Raw genomic sequence first — 19,723 nt, 5'->3', positions numbered from 1 at the left:
ATGCTTCACAATGGTGGTTTTCCTGTTTAACGCCATTTTACAATGGTTACATGCTCACTTATGAATATTCGAGCTTACTATGAAGATAACTATCGCAAATTTTCGTGATAAGCAGTGGTAAATTTTCGTTTACACTTTTACCTTGATTTGTCCTCTGTGGGGAGCTTTTCAACATTACCACAACACGCAAAGAAGAATTGCGTGTCATATTTATAAAAGTTGTGAAAATGAAACATACTTGCCTTCTAACAGGCATTCAAAGGCATCCAGGCAAAACTAGAATCAAAGCAAATACCGACACACTAGAACGACATATAATTGACATAGTGCTCAAATTGTAGCACACGAGTGTGCTAATGTTATAACCTCATAAACGTAAGGCGGATTTTACCGTTATCGTTCAGCGAACCATTATTGCGATAACTGCTCAAGATAAATTACCTAAAACTGCGTGATTCGGTCGATTCTAAGTACTAAAACTTGTAAAATGTCAGATATAGAACTCGGGCTGTTTTTACAAATGTCGCCTTTACATGACAACATTGCAAACAAAATTGTTACATGTTACAGTCAGGGAGATACCAGCAACCCTAGCTTGATAAATTGCCTGCAAGTTGCACATTTAATAACAGCTCTATGAATCAGAGAGAGAAAGTGATTAAACAGTTGTATTATGTAAGGGTTGACAGTATAAACTAAGAGGCTACAGAAATTTTTAGATGGAGAAGGAGCTCCTGGACTATTTTATTGGACTCGGATTTATGGGAATACTTAATCGCCATAACAAAATTAGCATACAAGTAGAAAGCTGAGGGATTATTAGGGCGCAGTTCACAACAATACGGTTGAAAAATGGGCTACCTCGCTGGCTCTCCATGTAATTAGTGCGTCCTGCCATAACGTTTCAAAAGAAGTTTTTATTTAAAAAAATACAATAGAAATAGAAAATAAGTTCAATTCTTGACAATTTCAAGCCGAAAAGTTCCCGAATATACTCATTTGTCCAGATGAAAAATTTACGTAGTCGCATTCAGGTAGTATATTACTCAATGATAATTGAGGTATTCGAAGTATCCGACTTCCGATCCAAATCGATCTCCTCATTAGACATACAGTTTTCGATAAGAACGTAAGTGTTTTCAGCAAATAAGCTAAGTATAATGATTTCATCTTATGCCTGGATTATGTAGACAATGAAGTAACATCTTTATTTTGAACAAAACGCTCTTGTTGGTATTGCGAAAGTTGTGCCAGCACACCAACTGGTCCTATTAAAGTTAATCCTCTCTGAATACTGAATATCAATTATGTTTAAATGTGTTTCAATACTTACAATGAAGTTTCAATAATTTTTAATAGAAAGATACCTTGCGCAATAAAGCCCAGTTGTCTACCTTCAATTTAAGCTCCACCTGAAGTTAAACTCAAAATTGTGATAGATGCTCAATAGGATATATTACATCAAATCTGCAGTTTAAACTCGAAATATGGTTTTAACGTAACCCCAACTTCATTTTTTCAAATAAGGCAAAACGTCTTGTAGTTCATTTTATGGTTCAACTAGTCACTTTTGTTATAATATTTCCAATATAAATTAGCCACTCTGTACTCTTTGACAAATCAACTCTTGGGTTCGTTTTTCTATTCATTTTTTCTGTAATACGAGGGTTGGTGAAGGTTGATGGGTTCTTTTAACTTTGCGTGAATTCATTTTCTAGGGTTTTCAAAAATATCTCGATATCAATATAAACGAAAAAAAACTGAGCAGAAAAACAGAATGTTCAAACTATTGACAAATGAAATACAGTATTCCACTTCTAAAGTCGAAAATTAAACTGATCACAGAGAATCCTATTTTTAACAAACAAGCTAATGGTAAGATAGATCCTCAAATGCTTCCTTACCGATATAATGGGCTTTATTATACGATTAAATGTATTTTTGTTTTTATTTATAGTTCCTAGAGTATATATTTTTTTTGTATTAAGTATGTTTAGTTTAAATCCATTTTGTCCCGTCTGTATGTCATTTTCTTCTGATTTACTGGCTCAATAACCTTTTATTTATTGCCTAAATGTGGGAGCTACAGCTGCCTCAATTGCCTCCACACAGCAGATATGCGACACCCAACCGCTTTTTATTGACTCCCGTCATGTGCGAAGCGAAGATTGAGTTGAGTATGCAAAAAATCTTTAATCGTCTATTCTGTATATTCTAATCTGTAAATAACTATCGATGTACCAAGACAGAAATACGCTATTAGAATAGTATGCAACTAAAGAATAATATGTAACTAGTTAGAAATAGCTTTGTTATTGGCCCTATTTGTTTACAAAATGAAGCTTCTTGCTTTCATTTGGCAACTACTTACGAAATGAAACTCGTTTTACCACCCGTTTCTGTTAAGAAAACTGTCACTTTAATTTGTGTCTACTGTTTGTACATCGCTAACTAATTTAATAACTTTCTGTGTCAGAAAAGAAAATTACTGGAGCACTACCACAGTATGCCTCAAACAAATTATGTTGCTTCGAAAACCATTCATTTACTGCAATTCTAAACCATAAACTAGAGCCGCTCTAACCTTCTGAAAGCGTTGATTGGCATTTTGTTCGCTAATGGAATTCATACCCAAACTAAAAAAAAATTAAAGCAGCGGGGGTCAAGTTAGAGATTGAAAGGGGCGGCTTGTCAAAGGCACAAGTTTGCCTCTCCCCTTAACTCATTTTTTTCTCAAATAACATGCCATATTTTTTTTATAAATACATTTTGCATTGGATATTGAATTTTCGAGTTTAACTCTTAACATACATATTCAGATCGTAATCGAAGCGAGGTCCATGCTCAATATTCGAGTCACACAACCGACAACTATTTCTCACAATTAAAAAATCAATTCAAAACGCATTCGGCTCTATTTGGACCAATTAAGCCAATTTGACAACCGCTGTTAATTGAGTTAAAGGCGCTCGACAGGATTGAGTTACCGACGATAATTGCATTATTCTTATTCAGGTCATGTTCTACTCCTTTTAAATATGCAACAGTCTAGTATACCCCGTGTTGCGTTGATTGCAGTCGGTTGTTCTCGCTGCTGTAAATAGAGAAATATGGAGATTATAATCCGACATTTGCAATACTTAGGAGCAAATATACGCCGCTGAATCTGTAAACTTTGAGAGGCATCTCATGGCTTTCTCTTTTGACCCCGCTCATAGATTTTATCGTCCGTTATTGTGCAGGCAATAAAATCGCACCGAGTATTTTTTTATAACGAACAATAATTTTAATATTTCCTTTAAACATAGGTGGGGCTTTGATGTTTATAGTTTGATACCCAAAAGCGAAGAAGGCGCATCTCCGTCCACACGATCTCGGAACAATAAATTCCGGACAGTCTGGTCTGCTTCACTTTGGCCACTTCTTGGGAACGGGCACACGCCTGCGGGTGGGCGTTTCAAAGAGATATCCCACGATTTTCAGAATCGCTCACGATCACGATTATATTAATTATTTATGGCACTGGTTATTTGTGTTCGATTTAAAAAATTTATCGGCAAAATGTTGAGACGATTTTCGAATCGGCAATGACGGCAATGATGACGGAACCTCAAGTTTGGCTGAAATTACTGAGGAAGTATTACGGAAGAATATGCAGGGTGTTACAAATTCGATGTATTAACACTGCTATCTCGATATTTATAAGCGCTAGATTCTTAGTTAAATGAAAGCAAAGTTGCGCAGTTTGTTGCTGAATACTTTGTTAAAAAGAAATGTTTTATGCTATTTGTCGAATAAAAACATAGTTATTATTATTTTCCTAAAATTTGCATTTGTTTAAAATGTGTTTTATTTTGAATATTACATTTTTGTGCAATTTTAATTATTTATTTATATAATTTTTTTACCTCGTTTAATACCCGTTCTCTGTCTTGTTCGCTAATTCCACTTCCATATTTGTTTTGTTTTTCCTGGAATGTGCCATCCTCTATTAACCGCCTATCTAAACTTGAGAACATTGTTGGGTGAGGTTGCCGATGTTCAAGATATTATGGAAGGTAAATTTCCAATGCATTTCTAGTGTTTAACTAACACAACTAATGGATATTAAGAATATCGTGTTTTTGTTCGTTTGAAAAGTTCGTTTTGAAACAGAAATTTAAGTAACGCCAGAGACACGAAACAATGTTGTGTACCGTTAAAGTTACATGCTAACGCATACTGTTCAATTTTTAAAAAACTTCAAATAATTCCGAAAACGTATAATTTTCTGGCAAATGTGATACATCATTACCTTTGGCAGGTCAAAGTATACTGATCGATTAAATAAAAGATCCAGGACCGTACTTAAAAAAATAATGTTGATGACGGTATCTAAAAAACGAAATGTTATAACTGAAAAATAAAATTAGTTTCTTGACGAATGTAAAAAAGTGTCTTGAGAAAATACTCTTAGTTTTTTAAAATAATCAGCGATAATGTCGTGAAAAATAAAATTGGTTTTTTCGTTTTTTTCCGAATATCTCAGGAAGTAAACGGATAATTTTACATTTCTTTTTGACAAAATACACAAATCTTCCTCCATTTAATTAACTCTCTATCACTAGCTACCGAGATAGCAATGCTAATATATCATTGAATTTGTAACACCTTGTATGATACAATCAATTAGGGGAATTGGAGATTTATCAGCAAAATGGCATAAAACAATAGAACAGATTAATTAATAAAATGTTAACCCGCATTAATGGAGATATGGCTCCTTTAGTTTCGGAAAATGGGATCTTACTTGAATTCATACATTTCTGTCACTTTAAGAGTGCTAAAATTGAAAGTGCCTTCCAGAGAAATGCATCTAATATGCCTACGTTTTGCCATTTTCCCATCCCTGAGTCCGATTTGCCCCTGATGCCAGATTCTTGGATGTAGGGAGTATAAATTTTTCGGGAATTATGGCATGTGTTTGCTAATATTGTACATGGTTGAACTGTCAACTGAAACATTTTGAACAGAACTTTTTCCTGAAGTTTTCTATTTCCCAAGTTCAAAAATTTAATTTCCACTGTCATTAAATGCCATCGTTAAGTATCACTAGAAATGCTTGTCATATCCATCTAACGGAGAAGCATACGTTTTCTAATGAAACTTATCTGCATGATGTTTCACTACTACACCTTACTGCTGGTAACTCTTCTTTCCTATACGACTTAAGCAGAAAATTGTTATTGAAAATGAAATTCAACTTGATTAGGTCGTGCCACCCCCTCGAGTTTTCCTACCCCGTTCAGCAAATTGCGCACTTTTGTGCTGCAGCCCAAATTGAGTTTGCCAGCAAATTCTTCGGCAATTACCAGCGCCTTTAGAAAACGCTAACCATACAGCAAAAACATGCCAGAGCGGTTGCTGGCTTCAAATAGTTTCTTAAAGTTGTTTAGTATGCGAGAGGGTGCTCTCAATGCTCGCTCAACTATATCCTTTTAACATCGCCTTCTGTACTTCTATGTAAAGCCGCTGGCAAAATTTCCAGTTTGCTTGCGGCGCATTATTCAGTTAAAATTTAGTTAAGGCCACAATTAAAGACTTTCGAATAAGAATAGCAATGGAATAATGGGATTTTGCTCAGCGGATGGGAATTCGCTAAGAATTTGATTTAAAAGGCCCGTCAGATTTTTCGTTTCATGTAAGAATGATTCGTCGGAGATTTCATCAAATAGTTTAATATTAAATACTAAGATTAAATTAATTTGGGCGCCATTAGAGGAGAACGTAGAAAAATGATAGTTCCTCATTTCAATGGAAAATTGAAGTAAAAAGTAGCCTTTCATCCATTTTATTTTTTCCTTTTGTTTGGGAATAATGCCCGACACTCAAGTAGGGTTGTTGGAATTGCACCCTACATTTAGTTAAAACTAACTGAAAAAAACATTCACCGTTTGCTGAGGACCCTAATGAAAATCCTTGGTAACGTTTTGGTGGGTAATCCCTCACCATCTTCAGTTTTTTTTTAATGATCACCCTTTATTATTCTCATTCGTTTTGCGGACGAAAGCAAATTAAATCAAGAGACGTCTGCAAAACCCAAATATTTTTCAGTTACGTTTAGCTTGCAAATCCTACTTCCTCTCCAGTAATTCCCTTCGACGGAAACCTTTTAAGGTTTTAAGCAAGGAAATAGGTTAATGTTATGTAAAACCCCACGATTGTACGAAAATATCCATGGTTTGATTTGGATTTTTTCAACGCATTAACGCAAAATTAGAAGGTCCCCAGATAATGGTTCTTCTTTATCTAAAAAAGACTTTCGGGAATGAAAGACTTACAGATTAAATTTGTGCAAATCCTCCAACTGGAGAAATTTTTCATCAGTATACGAGTAATTTGTTGAACCTAATTTCAAGTTTGTTATGGTTGTGATCAATACGTGATACATGAGTATAAACCTGAAAGAAAACTGGCTTTCAGTCTGTTGGCATATTAAACCAGGATTTCGAAGCACGTGTGAATGACGAAGTGATGATAAAATTAAAATGGGTGATTTGTATATCTTGACTGAGGTTTTGGTACGTAAATATGCCGGATATTTATAATATTTCTCTCTGTGAACTTAATAAATCAATTATCCTATAAATAATCTTCTCTCACTATCGGAGACTCAATTCAATAGCAGAACTGCTATGAACATACAAGCGCATCCAGGCCCAAAAGAAAAATATCGTTTTGAAAATGGGAAGGCACAAGTGTTGAAGAGCAAAAGCATATTTAATCCGTGCTAAAGTTTATACATATAAGTACCAGTTAAGGCTGTTAAGGTTAACTTAATGTTGGTTTGACAATTGTAAAAATGCTTATTATAACCTCCATACAGTCCATTATAATAATGATACATATTATCCTCCTTACTTAGTGGATATACTATACAGATATGTGTTACATGCTCGATATTTGAAATAGTTCTTCTAGAAGAAAGATCTTGATTTGAATTATCTCGAGCCTTACTCCAATTATTTAAATAATGATCTACTGGTCTAAAGCATTGTTTTCTTTCTTTTCAGAGATCTACAGGGAAACAATATCACTGCCATTTACGAGGCTGACTTTCAAGATTTATCCAAACTGAAGATATTGTGAGTAAAAAAAAAAAAGTTATATCATTCTCATTAGAAAAAAAATCAGTTTTTCTTTTTAGCTAGGTGTGTATTAGCATGATTTTGGTAATATTTAATCCTTATAAAGTAATGCCCTTGCGATATAAGATGTGATGTGTTTATTTTACTCCTATTTTTTTATTGTAGGCAACTTTCAAGCAACCAAATAACCGAAATTGAAAGGGAGTCTTTTCAGGATCTCGAAAATTTAGAGAGATTGTAAGTCATCAAAAGGCCAGTTGCTTAGTACTCAAAATTGTGCCATGTTCTAACATCTGTGATTCAATTCTTAAAAGAATAAAGCGTTTTTGCCACATCTGAGTATCTCCAACCCAAACATCTTTATTTGTCCCCTATTGTGGCCTCTCCCACCTATGCAGCCAACAAACATGAACATTTAATATTCGAAACGACACTTGTGACGTTTAAGGTAAATTTTTATTGCCTCACAGTATAACAACGTCATTTAAATCCTGTTTTGTCTTTTGAACAAAATGCAGAGTGGGTGCCAAACAACTTTGAATAGCATCTCATCCAATTTAGTTAAAGATAATGGAGCAGAAAAGCATAGATTTGTCAATTATTCCATTTCAATTTATAGAACTAAGACGCAATTTTGAGTACAAATGGCACAAATGTTATACAAACGTGAGCAGCTCCAATTTACTTCAACTGAAAAGTGCTTCCTATTTTTCTTTTGTAGACGCCTGAATGGAAACGCCCTGAAAAACATTCCTGACAACTTATTTGTTCCCGTTTTTAACTTATTTCGTTTGTAAGTAATTTAATATGAATGTTCAATGTTTCGTTCACTCTAGGTGATCCATATTTCATCTCGTTCGCAATTCTTAGCACCATAAGGGGCACTCCTTCATGTTCTTTCGCTATTTGCAACTTTCTTTTTTCTGTCGCTGTTTTCAGGCTACAACCATTTCGTGGCTGTGTCATGGTAGATTAGAATTACTGTTTATGAAAATAATTTATTCAAAGCATTAAAGCTCATCTGAGACCTGCGTTGCTAAATTTTGTATATTGGACAATACTGTGAATAAACGAATATAAATTCATTATGCGACCACCAAATATGTATGTATTTTCAGCGGAAAATGTTCTATTATTTTCCCAAATATGCGGCTCATTATTAACCTCCCTGTCAGCTAAAACAAACATTAATATATCACCTAGGCAATAGCGTGAAATTTTATGGAAATCCCGGATAGTAAGTAGAATTGAGAAGCTAAAATGGCTCTGCATGTTATAATTGTGTACAGGGTGCTTCAAATTCGACCCTCATAAATGGGATCTCGACAACGATGAGAGAGGAAAGATTGAAAAATTGAACCCCTCCCTAAGAGCTTTATCGGTGTGCTTACTATAAATCTGGAATCCGAAAAGACGTAGCGAATAAGTGAATTTTTGGTGAGCAAACATTAGAGCAGGGTATTTATATAAATCTGGAAGATCTCCATGATTACAGTCTATTACAGTTTATCATCATGGCTTGAACTCATGCAGAATATGATCAGCGTCTACACGAAATTCTCTTACGACTAGAAGTATGGGAATTCTACCTACAGCTTGAGCAGTGAAAATTATACGTTCCTTTCGTGACATTCTTGGGTTTAATTGTCTCTAAAAGAGGTAACTGATGCTGACAAGGACGAAATTAAAGCTATCAAGGGACCTTGAAGAAATATATTAAGTTATCGTTATCGTGCAATCCGACAAAGAAACTGGAAGAGATCACGTTGCAAAGCACTTGGTTCTCGTGATGCCAAACACACATTCTGTCAAAAATTACAAATATGAATCTTTAGTTGCTCATCGATTGATTTTAACAAGGTTAAGAAGGACTTGCAACTACAGTAGTAAACATTCAGAGTCATTGTAGTGGTTGAAAGAATTATCTCTTTTTAAAGAATAAGTCTTTATACCACTGAAATTACATCAGTCTATCCTAAAGCGTCTACACTAGTATCATCCTCGAATTTGCGAGATAAAAAGTCTAGTCTTCATTGATTCTTCTACAATAGTGTTTTTTAACGTTCTGATCCCTGACTAAGTACTTCCGCGGATGCCAACCTACGTTCACGAACCACTGACCAAACCAGATCACTAAGACGGAACAAGATAAAACAAGAACACATGATAAAAAATGATTTCCATAAGATAACAGACGACACACTGTGTGACTGTAAGATATATTTAAGAAATTTCACTTCGCATTCAACCAAATCGTATCTCTCACCATTTTCAAGATCACAATAAGGTAACTTGAAATTGAAATTTTCTGTACATCTGCCTTCTAATTTTTGCAATCAAGTACCAGTCAAGAAAAACTTCACCTTTAGGAGAACTTTTCAGTACCTTACCACCATTTGATAAATTTCAAGCACCACGTTCAATTTCCAAAGACTGCATTCATAGTTATTTCTTTTTTCGAAAACAATGGTGCAATTAAAACCGAACTGTCCCATTCTGAAGCATTAATTTTCGAAAATCAAAACCCGGGGCGCGTTCGCTTGTTCTCTAGTAATTGTCAGCAATATTTAATGAGGTCCTATTTGTCTTTTTAGATTGTTAAAAAATTCACAATGGCACCCGTAGTAATTAATAAATAATCAACAATTACCCGGCAGCTATGGCGTCCATAAATCAGAATTAATTATTAAAATTGGGCAACTACGCGAGCCAGGGCAAATTGGGTGCATTTTCGAAGTCTATACAGGAAGCTTGAGGCATACCTTATAAGCCCTTTTGGGTCAGATTCAAGCTTAGATCGAGTTATTTGTTGCCCTATACGGGATTTTGCCGATATTTATGAGAAGTAGTTAAATTGAGATTTATGTGTTTTGGCCACTGTTAACATTTCATTGATTCATTGCCTATTAACAAAAAAATATATATTTGCTTTGCTCTCTGGTGTTGGGGAACATTACGGTCAATCTGGAATGGAAAATTATATGATAATAATTTCTTTCTTTTCCAGGGACCTGAGCCATAACCAAATATCAGTAATTGGGAAAAAGACTCTCAAGGGAGTGCCTAACTTAAAGAATTTGTAAGTATCACCTTTTAAGCCTTCTGAGCTTCTTAATAATTGTGTAACACCAAAATTATAGTTGATAGAAAAAGGCTGCTTTAATTAATTTACATATTCATTAATGACTCAAAGAATTTTTACTAAAAGTGGCAACAGTGAAATTGTTCAATAATATAATATAATATGCCACTGCACAAATAGCGGAGCTGCAAATATGACAGTTAAATCATGCGATGTTGCCATTATCGTAATGACGATGATATAATGACAGTATTTTCTGATAATACTCAGATATTTACCGTGTAACCATATTTTTTTACTATGTACCATGATCAAATCTTATAATTAAACCCAATTTAAAATAATTTTTATTAAAATTAATCCATTTCTAGACACCTAGACAATAACAAAATAACATGCATTGACGACTCAGCCCTTCGAGATATGAAAGATTTGGAAGTCATGTAAGCTACGCCCTTTTTACTTTGCTCAAAACTCATTGATGAAATTCCAGAACCCTAAACAACAACAATGTAACCTGGCTAGGCAAAGACATGTTTGCCAACATGTTCCGTCTCAGAACTCTGAGGTTAGCTGATAACCTTCTTCATTGTGATTGCAACCTCGCATGGTTAGGAAGATTTCTGAGACACTCACCTCGACTTGCGCAATACACTCGTTGCCATTCACCCAGTCAATTGAAAGGACAGAATGTAGCTGAAGTACAGGATCATGAATTCAAATGCTCTGGTAAGAAACGAGCAAATTTTTGTATTGAAAATAAATGAATTGAAATAGATTTGATCAGAGATGGGTAAGTGTATGTGATAAAATATAAAATGTATGTCAGAAGACAGGTCGATCATTGTGAACTCGAAAGTTTAATCAAGGAAGAACCATATCCCAAAATTGTATATTCTCTAACTGAAATATACCAATCGTTTTTATCACCAAAATTTGCAATTATAAAATTATTTCTTAGCTACATAATTCTGATAGTTCTTCACATTTTTTATCTGAATGCTTTCTTGTAGGTTTAGCAGAAAGGGCTAGTAGTGGTGAATGCGTCAGTGAACCTCAATGTCCTCATCCCTGCAGATGTGCGGATGGGATCGTTGATTGCAGAGAGAAAGGCTTAATCCAAGTCCCTGATCACATGCCAGAAACTACTACTGAAATGTAAATCCATCTCTTCCCCTAAACTAATCCATTATTAGCATATTCTTCTTGTGTTTTAGTCGCCTCGAACAGAACCAAATAACTCACATCCCCAATAAAGCCTTCTCCATGTACAAAAGATTGCGGAGAATGTAAGTTTCGGAACAATATAGTCACTTATTTCTACTGAAACGAGAAACTTTGTTTTCAGAGACTTGAGCAACAATAAAATAACAAAAATAGCACCAGATGCCTTCCAGGGGCTCAAAGGACTAACGTCTTTGTAAGTGTTTATGGTAATTTCTCTGGAATAAATAACTAAATAAATTCATACAGGGTCCTTTACGGAAATAAAATTAAGGACTTGTCATCTGGAGTGTTCCAAGGATTAACGTCTCTGCAGCTTTTGTGAGTAAAACGTGTTTGAAAATGAAACAATGAAGATTAACATTATTTGTATTTTTAGACTTCTTAATGCGAATGAAATTTCATGTATTCGCAGGGACACCTTCAAAGATTTAAACAGCCTTAGTCTTTTGTAAGTTTCCTTCATTTACATGTACAATTGATTCAAATAAATTCTCATTTAGATCCTTGTACGACAACAACATTCAGACATTATCCAACGGAACTTTCGATTCCCTGAGAAGTATCCAAACCTTGTGAGTGCATGCTCAATTTACGACATGTGCAATGATTCATGAGAAATTTTATTTAGACATTTAGCCCGGAATCCTTTCATATGCGACTGCAACTTGAAATGGCTGGCCGAATATCTCCATAAGAATCCAATAGAAACGTCTGGTGCGAGATGCGAGTCTCCAAAGAGAATGCAGCGTCGTCGAATAGAATCCTTGAAAGACGAGAAATTCAAATGTAAGAGAAACGGTAATAAAAATGTCGTATTGTTTAAGATTTTTCTTGTTTGCATATAGAAGACGTTGCACTTCTGTTAAATTTTTGCTTTTATTTACTCAAGTCAAATTGAAGTCTTGAGGACACAGATTTTTACTTATTTTAACTCGTTTGTTTACGTTGGTAGAAAGGTCGTTATTTTGTGTCGATTCTTTTCAGGCCAAGAGGAATTTAGAACGATGTATGGCGGGGAATGTTTGGCCGATGTTGAGTGTCCAACGGATTGTTCATGCGATGGCTCAACCGTTGATTGCTCAGGGAAGAATTTGAAGGAGATACCCAGGGATATTCCCCTTTATACTACAGAGCTGTAAGTTGAGTGTCTTCATACTTCATACAGTCACTATGTTTATGGCCTAAATTTTAACGTTAAAATATGTAATTCATCATTACAATCCAGTTGTTTTAAGAAAACTCAAACCATGAATACCAAAACTTTAAGATATTTCATTTTCAACGGTTCCGACCTAATACCGTTCAAGCTCACCTGAGCTAACCTGATTTGAAATCAATTTATTGATGCAAACTAAAATCGAACCCTTATTTTCAAAATACTCCATACTCTTTCTCTAACAATTTCCTCATCTTCAAAATTTTCTAGCTGACTTTAATTGTTCATTCACTTTTTTCTGAATTGCGATTTGTGCTGAACTGAATTAAGCTACTAACTCACGTTTTCTTGATTTTCGAAATTTTAGTCAAATCCAGAGAGAATCAAAGTTGGCCTGAATTTCTTTCACAATTTCTCGACCATTACATTCAGAACCTGAAAATCCAGGTTAAAATTCAAGAGAATTTAAATACCGAGTTATAAATTATAAAAAATTCTCTTCAAAGCTTTATTTCTTATTCTTATTCAAACCCTTAAGGGGATGCTATGATTAAGTAGCATCAAGTTCTTCTAAAAGCCAACTCTAAGATTCTAAGGGTCAATACATCAAGGTCTTGGTAACTTCACAAGAAAATCGTTTCCATAGAAATAGAGAAACTGACCCTTTGTTGTGATTTCGTCCTTTCTATCGAAATTATTTTCCTGGCAAAGTTACTAGGAATATGATAATATGTGTATCCATATTATCAATGTGTTTTTAACTTAACCAGCTAGTGTTCATAAAAACCAATAAGAATCTGACGGATACCTAGTTTACACTTCAATATTTCTATGATTATTAGCCTGATACTAAAGTTAACAGCCCATTAATAATTTGGCCCTTAATAGACACTCGACCACGTAATTTTTCCCTACTACTATCTGTGATTTAGAAATAATTTCTATATGATTTACTCGTGAAATAACTGCAAATTTATCAATCTGTTTCCAAGGTTACTTAACGACAACGCTATAGGACGCATAAAATCAGATGGCCTATTCGGCAGACTTCCCAACTTAGTAAAACTTGACTTGCGTCGAAATCTCATTACGGGAATTGAGGAAAATGCCTTCGAAGGAGCTTCCAAGATCTCTGATCTGTAAGTTACACAAATCTGCATTATACAGATAATTATAAGTTAAATTTCCAGACTGATATCTGAAAACAAGCTAATGGAAATCCACAACAAGATGTTCCTGGGCTTGCACAGCCTGAAAGTTTTGTCCCTCAATAATAACCAAATTACATGTGTAATGCCTGGATCTTTTGATCCTTTACAATCTCTTCACACTTTGTAAGTGTGCAACTCTAAGAATTATTCATAAGTCACTAAATTTGTTCATTAACAGAAATTTAATTCAAAACCCTTTCGTCTGCAATTGCCACTTAGCCTGGTTCTCAGAATGGCTCAAAACCAAAGGCCTCAGTGGGTCTTCACCAAGGTGTGCAGCCCCTGAAAGGGTCAAAGATGTCCTCATTAAAGAACTACCAAAAACAGAGTTCAAATGTATTAGCGAGAACGATCAGGGATGTTTAGGAGATAATTATTGTCCTCCAATGTGTTCTTGTACTGGAACAGTTGTACGATGCACCAGAGCTAGTCTGAAAGAAATTCCCAGAGGAATTCCTTCGGAAACATCAGAATTGTATCTGGACTTCAATCAAATCGACCGAATACAGGCTGATAGAATCAAGCACTTGAAGTCTTTGACTAGATTGTAAGACACATCTTCCTTCACAGCTTCTCAATTAAATTGACTTTCCACAGAGACCTGAGCAACAACCAAATCAGCATGCTTTCAAATATGACCTTTGGTAGCCTTTCCAAACTGTCTACCTTGATAATCAGCTACAACAAATTGCAATGTGTTCAACAAGGATCATTGCAGGGTTTGAAATCCTTAAGGATTTTGAGTTTGCATGGGAATCAAATAAGTTTGATCCCCGAAGGGACTTTTACAGGGTTGAAGAGCATTAGTCATATGTAAGTCATGAGTTATATTAATTAGATGATTGTTAAATAGTTTTTGTGATCAGAGCTTTGGGTTCAAACCCTCTCTATTGTGACTGCTCCTTGAGGTGGCTTTCAGACTGGGTCAAAGTAGACTACGTAGAACCTGGAATTGCTCACTGTGCTGAGCCTCCCAACATGAAGGATAAGTCTGTTTTAAGCACCCTTTCGTCTGCTTTTGTTTGTAAAGGTATACTCTACAGCTTGAGTTTTAAATATACAATTATAATTTGTAATCACAGGTCAAGTATCACCAACAATTTTATCAAAATGCGATACCTGCTATACATTCCCATGTCAAAACAACGGCAAATGCCTGACTTTACCAGAACGAGATTATGAGTGCAAATGTGCTCCTGGATATCACGGAAAAGACTGCGAGTTCATGATCGATGCCTGTTATGGCAATCCTTGCAGAAATGACGGAACTTGCAGAGTTCTGGAAGAGGGCAGATTCAGGTAGGTATTCATCGCCTGGAAATGTAGAACTTGGTAGAGGTTTTTTTTAGTTGCGACTGTCTTCCGGGCTTCACAGGACTGCGCTGCGAGACAAACGTAAATGATTGCGTCGATAATAAGTGCGAAAATAATGCAACTTGTGTGGATTTGGTGAATTCGTACGAGTGCAAATGTCTCAATGGATTCATGGGTAAGTGTATAAAAAATAATATCTGTTTTATTCCAACCCGATGAACACATTGAAAAAGGTACTTTAAAAGTTGAAATTTTGATGTTTGTTACTGGGATTAAACAGTGTTTAAAACTATGCCCATTCAAAACTATGCTCATCATAAAAATCACGGTGATCAGTTGCAGATAACCCTTAAATATTGAAGTTGCTCCATCTATGCTGTAATTTTGACATGTTATCATTGATTTTATGTCAAATGTAGGCAAAAAGAAAACAAAATTGGAAATATTTTCGTGCATCTAATCCGTAGTAGCCATTGAATGTTTCGTCTATAATTACAACATTTAAATATGATGTTTATGTGAAAGTTCCTTTCTGCCACGGCCCTGCGATTTGACTGGCTTTACATTGAATTTTTGCTTTCTTGTATGTATCACATATTAAAGTTCAGTCAGATAAGAAGTGCTCAAAGGATTCATATTCCACTTTCAAGCACAACTCTATACATCTTTTGAAATTCTACATTGCTGTCAAAAACGTCCCTTCTTATTTTGGTGCTTAAAGTTGGAATGATTTTCCGGCGTAGATTATTGATATCGGTAGGTAGATTTATAGCTCAGGTCTTTCATAGTTCCTCATAAATAATAATCTAGTAGAGAAAAATTTGGTGGACTTGCCAGCCAACATAGGTCTGTATTTTTTAAATAACTACTACTAAATGAAAAAAATTGAATTCATTTTTTTTCCTGCTTTTGAACTGTAAATAAGTCAATTTACTTACAAAGTTCACATAATTACCACGATCCCAGTTTTTTATAGAAAATCCATCGATTTTTTTTGTTTTACAAAGAAGTGTCATTAAGAAAGAACATTGAAGACAGGTCACTGGGACCAATTATAACTTTTTTAGTTTTATTAGAATGCTTTTAGATATAAGTAAATAAAATAAACCAATATTGAAGTTTTTAGCAATCGAAGTAATTTTTAGAATTTTATGAAAGTCGAAGAAATAAATAATAAAGACAAATTCTTCTTTAATATTATTTCAACCCAACGATTATGAACACTGTTATTTACCCACAAAGTGCAGGAAATAAACTATTGTATTTTTTCTACACTACCTATTTGCCGAACGTAAAACATTCCTTTCAATCCCCAAACCAATTAGAAAGAATTATTATTTTATATTTACATACAATTTGATATCTATAGTAATAAAATGTAGAGTTTTCATTAAAATAATTGTCATTAAGATTGTACATTTCAGGCGAGTACTGCGAGCGAAAAATTCCCTTTTGCACTAACCAATACAACCCTTGTGAAAATAACGCTCGCTGTGTCGATCACGATAGTTATTATACTTGCGAGTGTATACCTGGTTTTAAGGGCGAGAACTGCACCAACAACATAGACGATTGCGAGAATCACATGTGCCAAGTATGTTAATCTATTCTATTAACAGTCACAAATGCCTCCAAAATTGAAATTTCCAGAATGGGGCTACCTGTGTGGATGGCGTGAACGAGTATATCTGTAAATGTTCCGGAGACTTCACAGGCAAATTCTGCGAAATCAGCCCCATTGTGGCGATGATGTACCCGCAAACTTCACCCTGCCAGCACCACGATTGCGTGCACGGAGTTTGTTTTCAGCCCAGCGGCTCCAGTGATTATCTGTGCAAGTGTGCACCAGGATATTCAGGTAAATTCCCCCTAATCAATCCTTCTTTAGGATTCATTGGGGGGAAAGACCTAATAATAATGTCAACAGGAAAACGTTGTGAATACCTAACAAGTATCAGCTTCACACACAACAATTCCTACGTAGAACTTGAGCCACTTAGGACTAAACCTGAGGCAAATGTCACATTAGTCTTTGCGACAACACAAGAAGATGGGATTTTGATGTATGATGGATTCAATGAACATTTGGCCGTGGAGCTGTTCAGCGGCCGTATTCGAGTCAGCTACAATGTTGGCAATTATCCCGTATCCACTATGTACAGGTAAATTTTCTTTGCAAATACGCTCAACAACATAAAATCAGATCCTTTCAAATTTGGTAGCAACTTATTTCATTTTTTCTTTTGTTTTTTGTCATCTCCACACATTTTAAAAGACACGGCTCCAAGAATTTCCGAAAAAACCGTATTTGCCGAAATTATAAAAGTGTTTGGGATGATAACTTGAAAAAAAATATGACCCCACGAGTTTGCAATAAAAACCTACTGTGGGGTCCAAATCACTAGTCTGTCCACTCCAAATTTTAAATAAATATCGTAAAAATTCTCATTTGTTAGTTTTGAAATGGTTTCCGATGGCCAATACCACATAGCCGAGCTTCTAGCAATAAAGAAAAATTTTACACTACGAGTTGATCGGGGTTTAGCCAGAAGCATCATCAACGATGGTCCGAAGGACTACCTCAGACTGACAACACCCATGTTTTTGGGCGGAGTGCCCTCTGAAACAGGGCAACACGCCTTTACCGACTGGCATTTGCGTAATTTGACTAGCTTTCATGGTAAGTTTCTTTCATACCTCTAGAGAATGTTTCCGGCTTAATATGCGTCCTTTTAGAAGGGCAGATCATCACAAAATATAAAGACTTTGTAAAAAGCGCAATTTGAAAAAATGCATAGTAACCAAGATACCTGCAGGGTGATCAAGATTCAGACTTTTTCGATTTTTCCGTTGCAGCTCTTTCGATTTTTTGGATATATGTATGTACATATAACTGGCGATCAAACATCAAAATGATTTCTGTTACTTCAAAAACATGCATTTTAACCGTTTTAAATTCTTAAAATCTCAGGAGCACAAATAACAATTTTCAGCAAAAAATCAAATGAAAGACATAAATACTTAACCTAAACTAACCTTAATTCGAGCCCCTGTGTTTGATGAATTATCTTGCTTCGAAGCCGCCCGTGCAAACGCAAATTTGAGTCGCTGTCAGCCACCTGGTCCATAAATTGAATAAATAAAAATAAATTGTATTGTCTTTCGTCGCATTTCTGTATATGCAGAGTAAATGAGAATAATATGCAATTCCACCCTTACTTGTGTGGAAAGTTAAGTTCAAATAAAATAAAGAAGAAAAAAGCAGTTTGCTGTATAACAATGTTGGCTAACACATTTGTTTTACGACGTCGTCGTAAAACTTAATTTGTTATGTGCACCACTGACCTGAAATTGAGCCACTACTTTTTATGTTCAGTACGGAAATCTCCATTCCGTTCAGCTCCATTGTCACTGTTAACTTGTCCGCGAGACCTTCGAAACGACGCCCAAACGAATATTCGCAATTGTTTGAACAATTGACAAACGAATTTGTTTGAACCATCACGGCGTTCCATGGCCACCTTCGACTTCGTGATATGAGTGTGTTTATGCCATAAACGTTCTTTAGAATTTGTGGAATGGGGATGGTAGAAATAAAATTTTAATTAAACTGGACGAAAGTTTCGAAATTGTTTTTTGAAAATTGCTGCGGAAAAAATATTTTAAATATCTGAAAGCAATAGCCTACCGGAAACAATTTTGGGATAATAACTGAGAACTAAGGAAGAACAAACAGAAATTTTCTGAATTCTAAATCATGTGATCCATAAATGACGTACTGCATATTGAGCTCTGTAAGCAGTGATGAATTCAAACAATGTGGTGCTGTGCCCGGGGGCTCAATATCCACTTGAATTCGCCTTGCATCGAGGCCCCTAAATCCAATACATTTTTTCTTCTATGTAAATTTCCAAACACCAACGATGCAGGGAAAATGGAGTATTTTCCATATAATTTTTTTAAATTGCTTGAAAACAAACCGACAACAAAATTGTCTCAACTAAACAAAGATTTCAACTCCAGGTTAAAATCAACAGTCAAGTCAAGAGAAGTTTGAGGTAGTAAAAGGGGGCCTGACCTCCAAAAAATATTTCCCTGTAGATTTTTATAATTCGTGACTTTAGACCAATATTGCAGCAACAAAAAAGGATAACATTTTTTAAACTTAAACAGTTGTTTTGTATGTGTTTTTCAAACGTTTTCTTACAAAGTCCCCTTATTTGCAATTTTCCACCATCCTTTAAAAGGAGGCAAGTAAAAACTGGAATAATCCTGTATACACATCTCTTTGATAGATATCACTATCTATAGAGTATTGCTATTTTCTCCATCAAATTCTTTTACCTATCTTAATTTCAGGTTGTATGAAGGAAGTGTGGATTAACCATAAGCAAGTCGATTTCGGAAACGCCAAAACACAGCAGAAAATACAGCCGGGCTGCGGAACTGTTGAGGATAAATTTGAGGATGAATTGCAGGTAAATGAACTTACTGTCTAAGCGAAGGTAGAACCATGTTCTGTGCTTTGAAATGATCTGATAAAAACACGTTTTCCCAAAAGAAATCTATGATTGAGGAATATCTTTTGAAAAGTTTTTGTAACAAA

The 19,723-nt window shown here is 35.1% G+C and overlaps 1 protein-coding gene across 2 annotated transcripts in view; it reads left to right on the top strand.

The window, feature by feature from the left end:
* The window catches only part of sli (slit guidance ligand), a 148,848-nt gene that overhangs the window by 125,274 nt on the left and 3,851 nt on the right, over positions 1 to 19,723 (top strand). Inside the window, exons 3-28 of one of the 2 annotated variants that reach the window (XM_066395308.1) lie at positions 7,053 to 7,124; positions 7,293 to 7,364; positions 7,849 to 7,920; positions 10,135 to 10,206; positions 10,581 to 10,652; positions 10,703 to 10,938; positions 11,223 to 11,367; positions 11,427 to 11,498; positions 11,558 to 11,629; positions 11,683 to 11,754; positions 11,813 to 11,884; positions 11,937 to 12,008; positions 12,065 to 12,222; positions 12,421 to 12,571; positions 13,585 to 13,731; positions 13,783 to 13,926; positions 13,982 to 14,350; positions 14,401 to 14,616; positions 14,670 to 14,833; positions 14,886 to 15,102; positions 15,153 to 15,292; positions 16,542 to 16,711; positions 16,768 to 16,975; positions 17,045 to 17,279; positions 17,574 to 17,797; positions 19,477 to 19,595. In XM_066395308.1, coding sequence (XP_066251405.1) covers positions 7,053 to 7,124; positions 7,293 to 7,364; positions 7,849 to 7,920; positions 10,135 to 10,206; positions 10,581 to 10,652; positions 10,703 to 10,938; positions 11,223 to 11,367; positions 11,427 to 11,498; positions 11,558 to 11,629; positions 11,683 to 11,754; positions 11,813 to 11,884; positions 11,937 to 12,008; positions 12,065 to 12,222; positions 12,421 to 12,571; positions 13,585 to 13,731; positions 13,783 to 13,926; positions 13,982 to 14,350; positions 14,401 to 14,616; positions 14,670 to 14,833; positions 14,886 to 15,102; positions 15,153 to 15,292; positions 16,542 to 16,711; positions 16,768 to 16,975; positions 17,045 to 17,279; positions 17,574 to 17,797; positions 19,477 to 19,595 — 3,763 coding nt within the window. Of the gene's footprint in view, positions 1 to 7,052; positions 7,125 to 7,292; positions 7,365 to 7,848; positions 7,921 to 10,134; positions 10,207 to 10,580; positions 10,653 to 10,702; positions 10,939 to 11,222; positions 11,368 to 11,426; positions 11,499 to 11,557; positions 11,630 to 11,682; positions 11,755 to 11,812; positions 11,885 to 11,936; positions 12,009 to 12,064; positions 12,235 to 12,420; positions 12,572 to 13,584; positions 13,732 to 13,782; positions 13,927 to 13,981; positions 14,351 to 14,400; positions 14,617 to 14,669; positions 14,834 to 14,885; positions 15,103 to 15,152; positions 15,293 to 16,541; positions 16,712 to 16,767; positions 16,976 to 17,044; positions 17,280 to 17,573; positions 17,798 to 19,476; positions 19,596 to 19,723 lie in introns of both variants that reach the window. The other variant, XM_066395306.1, reaches the window with a different exon arrangement.

The sequence above is a fragment of the Euwallacea similis genome, chromosome 11 (assembly GCF_039881205.1).
Source record: "Euwallacea similis isolate ESF13 chromosome 11, ESF131.1, whole genome shotgun sequence".
Classification (NCBI taxonomy): Eukaryota; Metazoa; Arthropoda; class Insecta; order Coleoptera; family Curculionidae; genus Euwallacea; species Euwallacea similis.
Note: the sequence above shows the minus strand (reverse complement) of the source record. Positions and strands in the feature narration are given on the sequence as shown.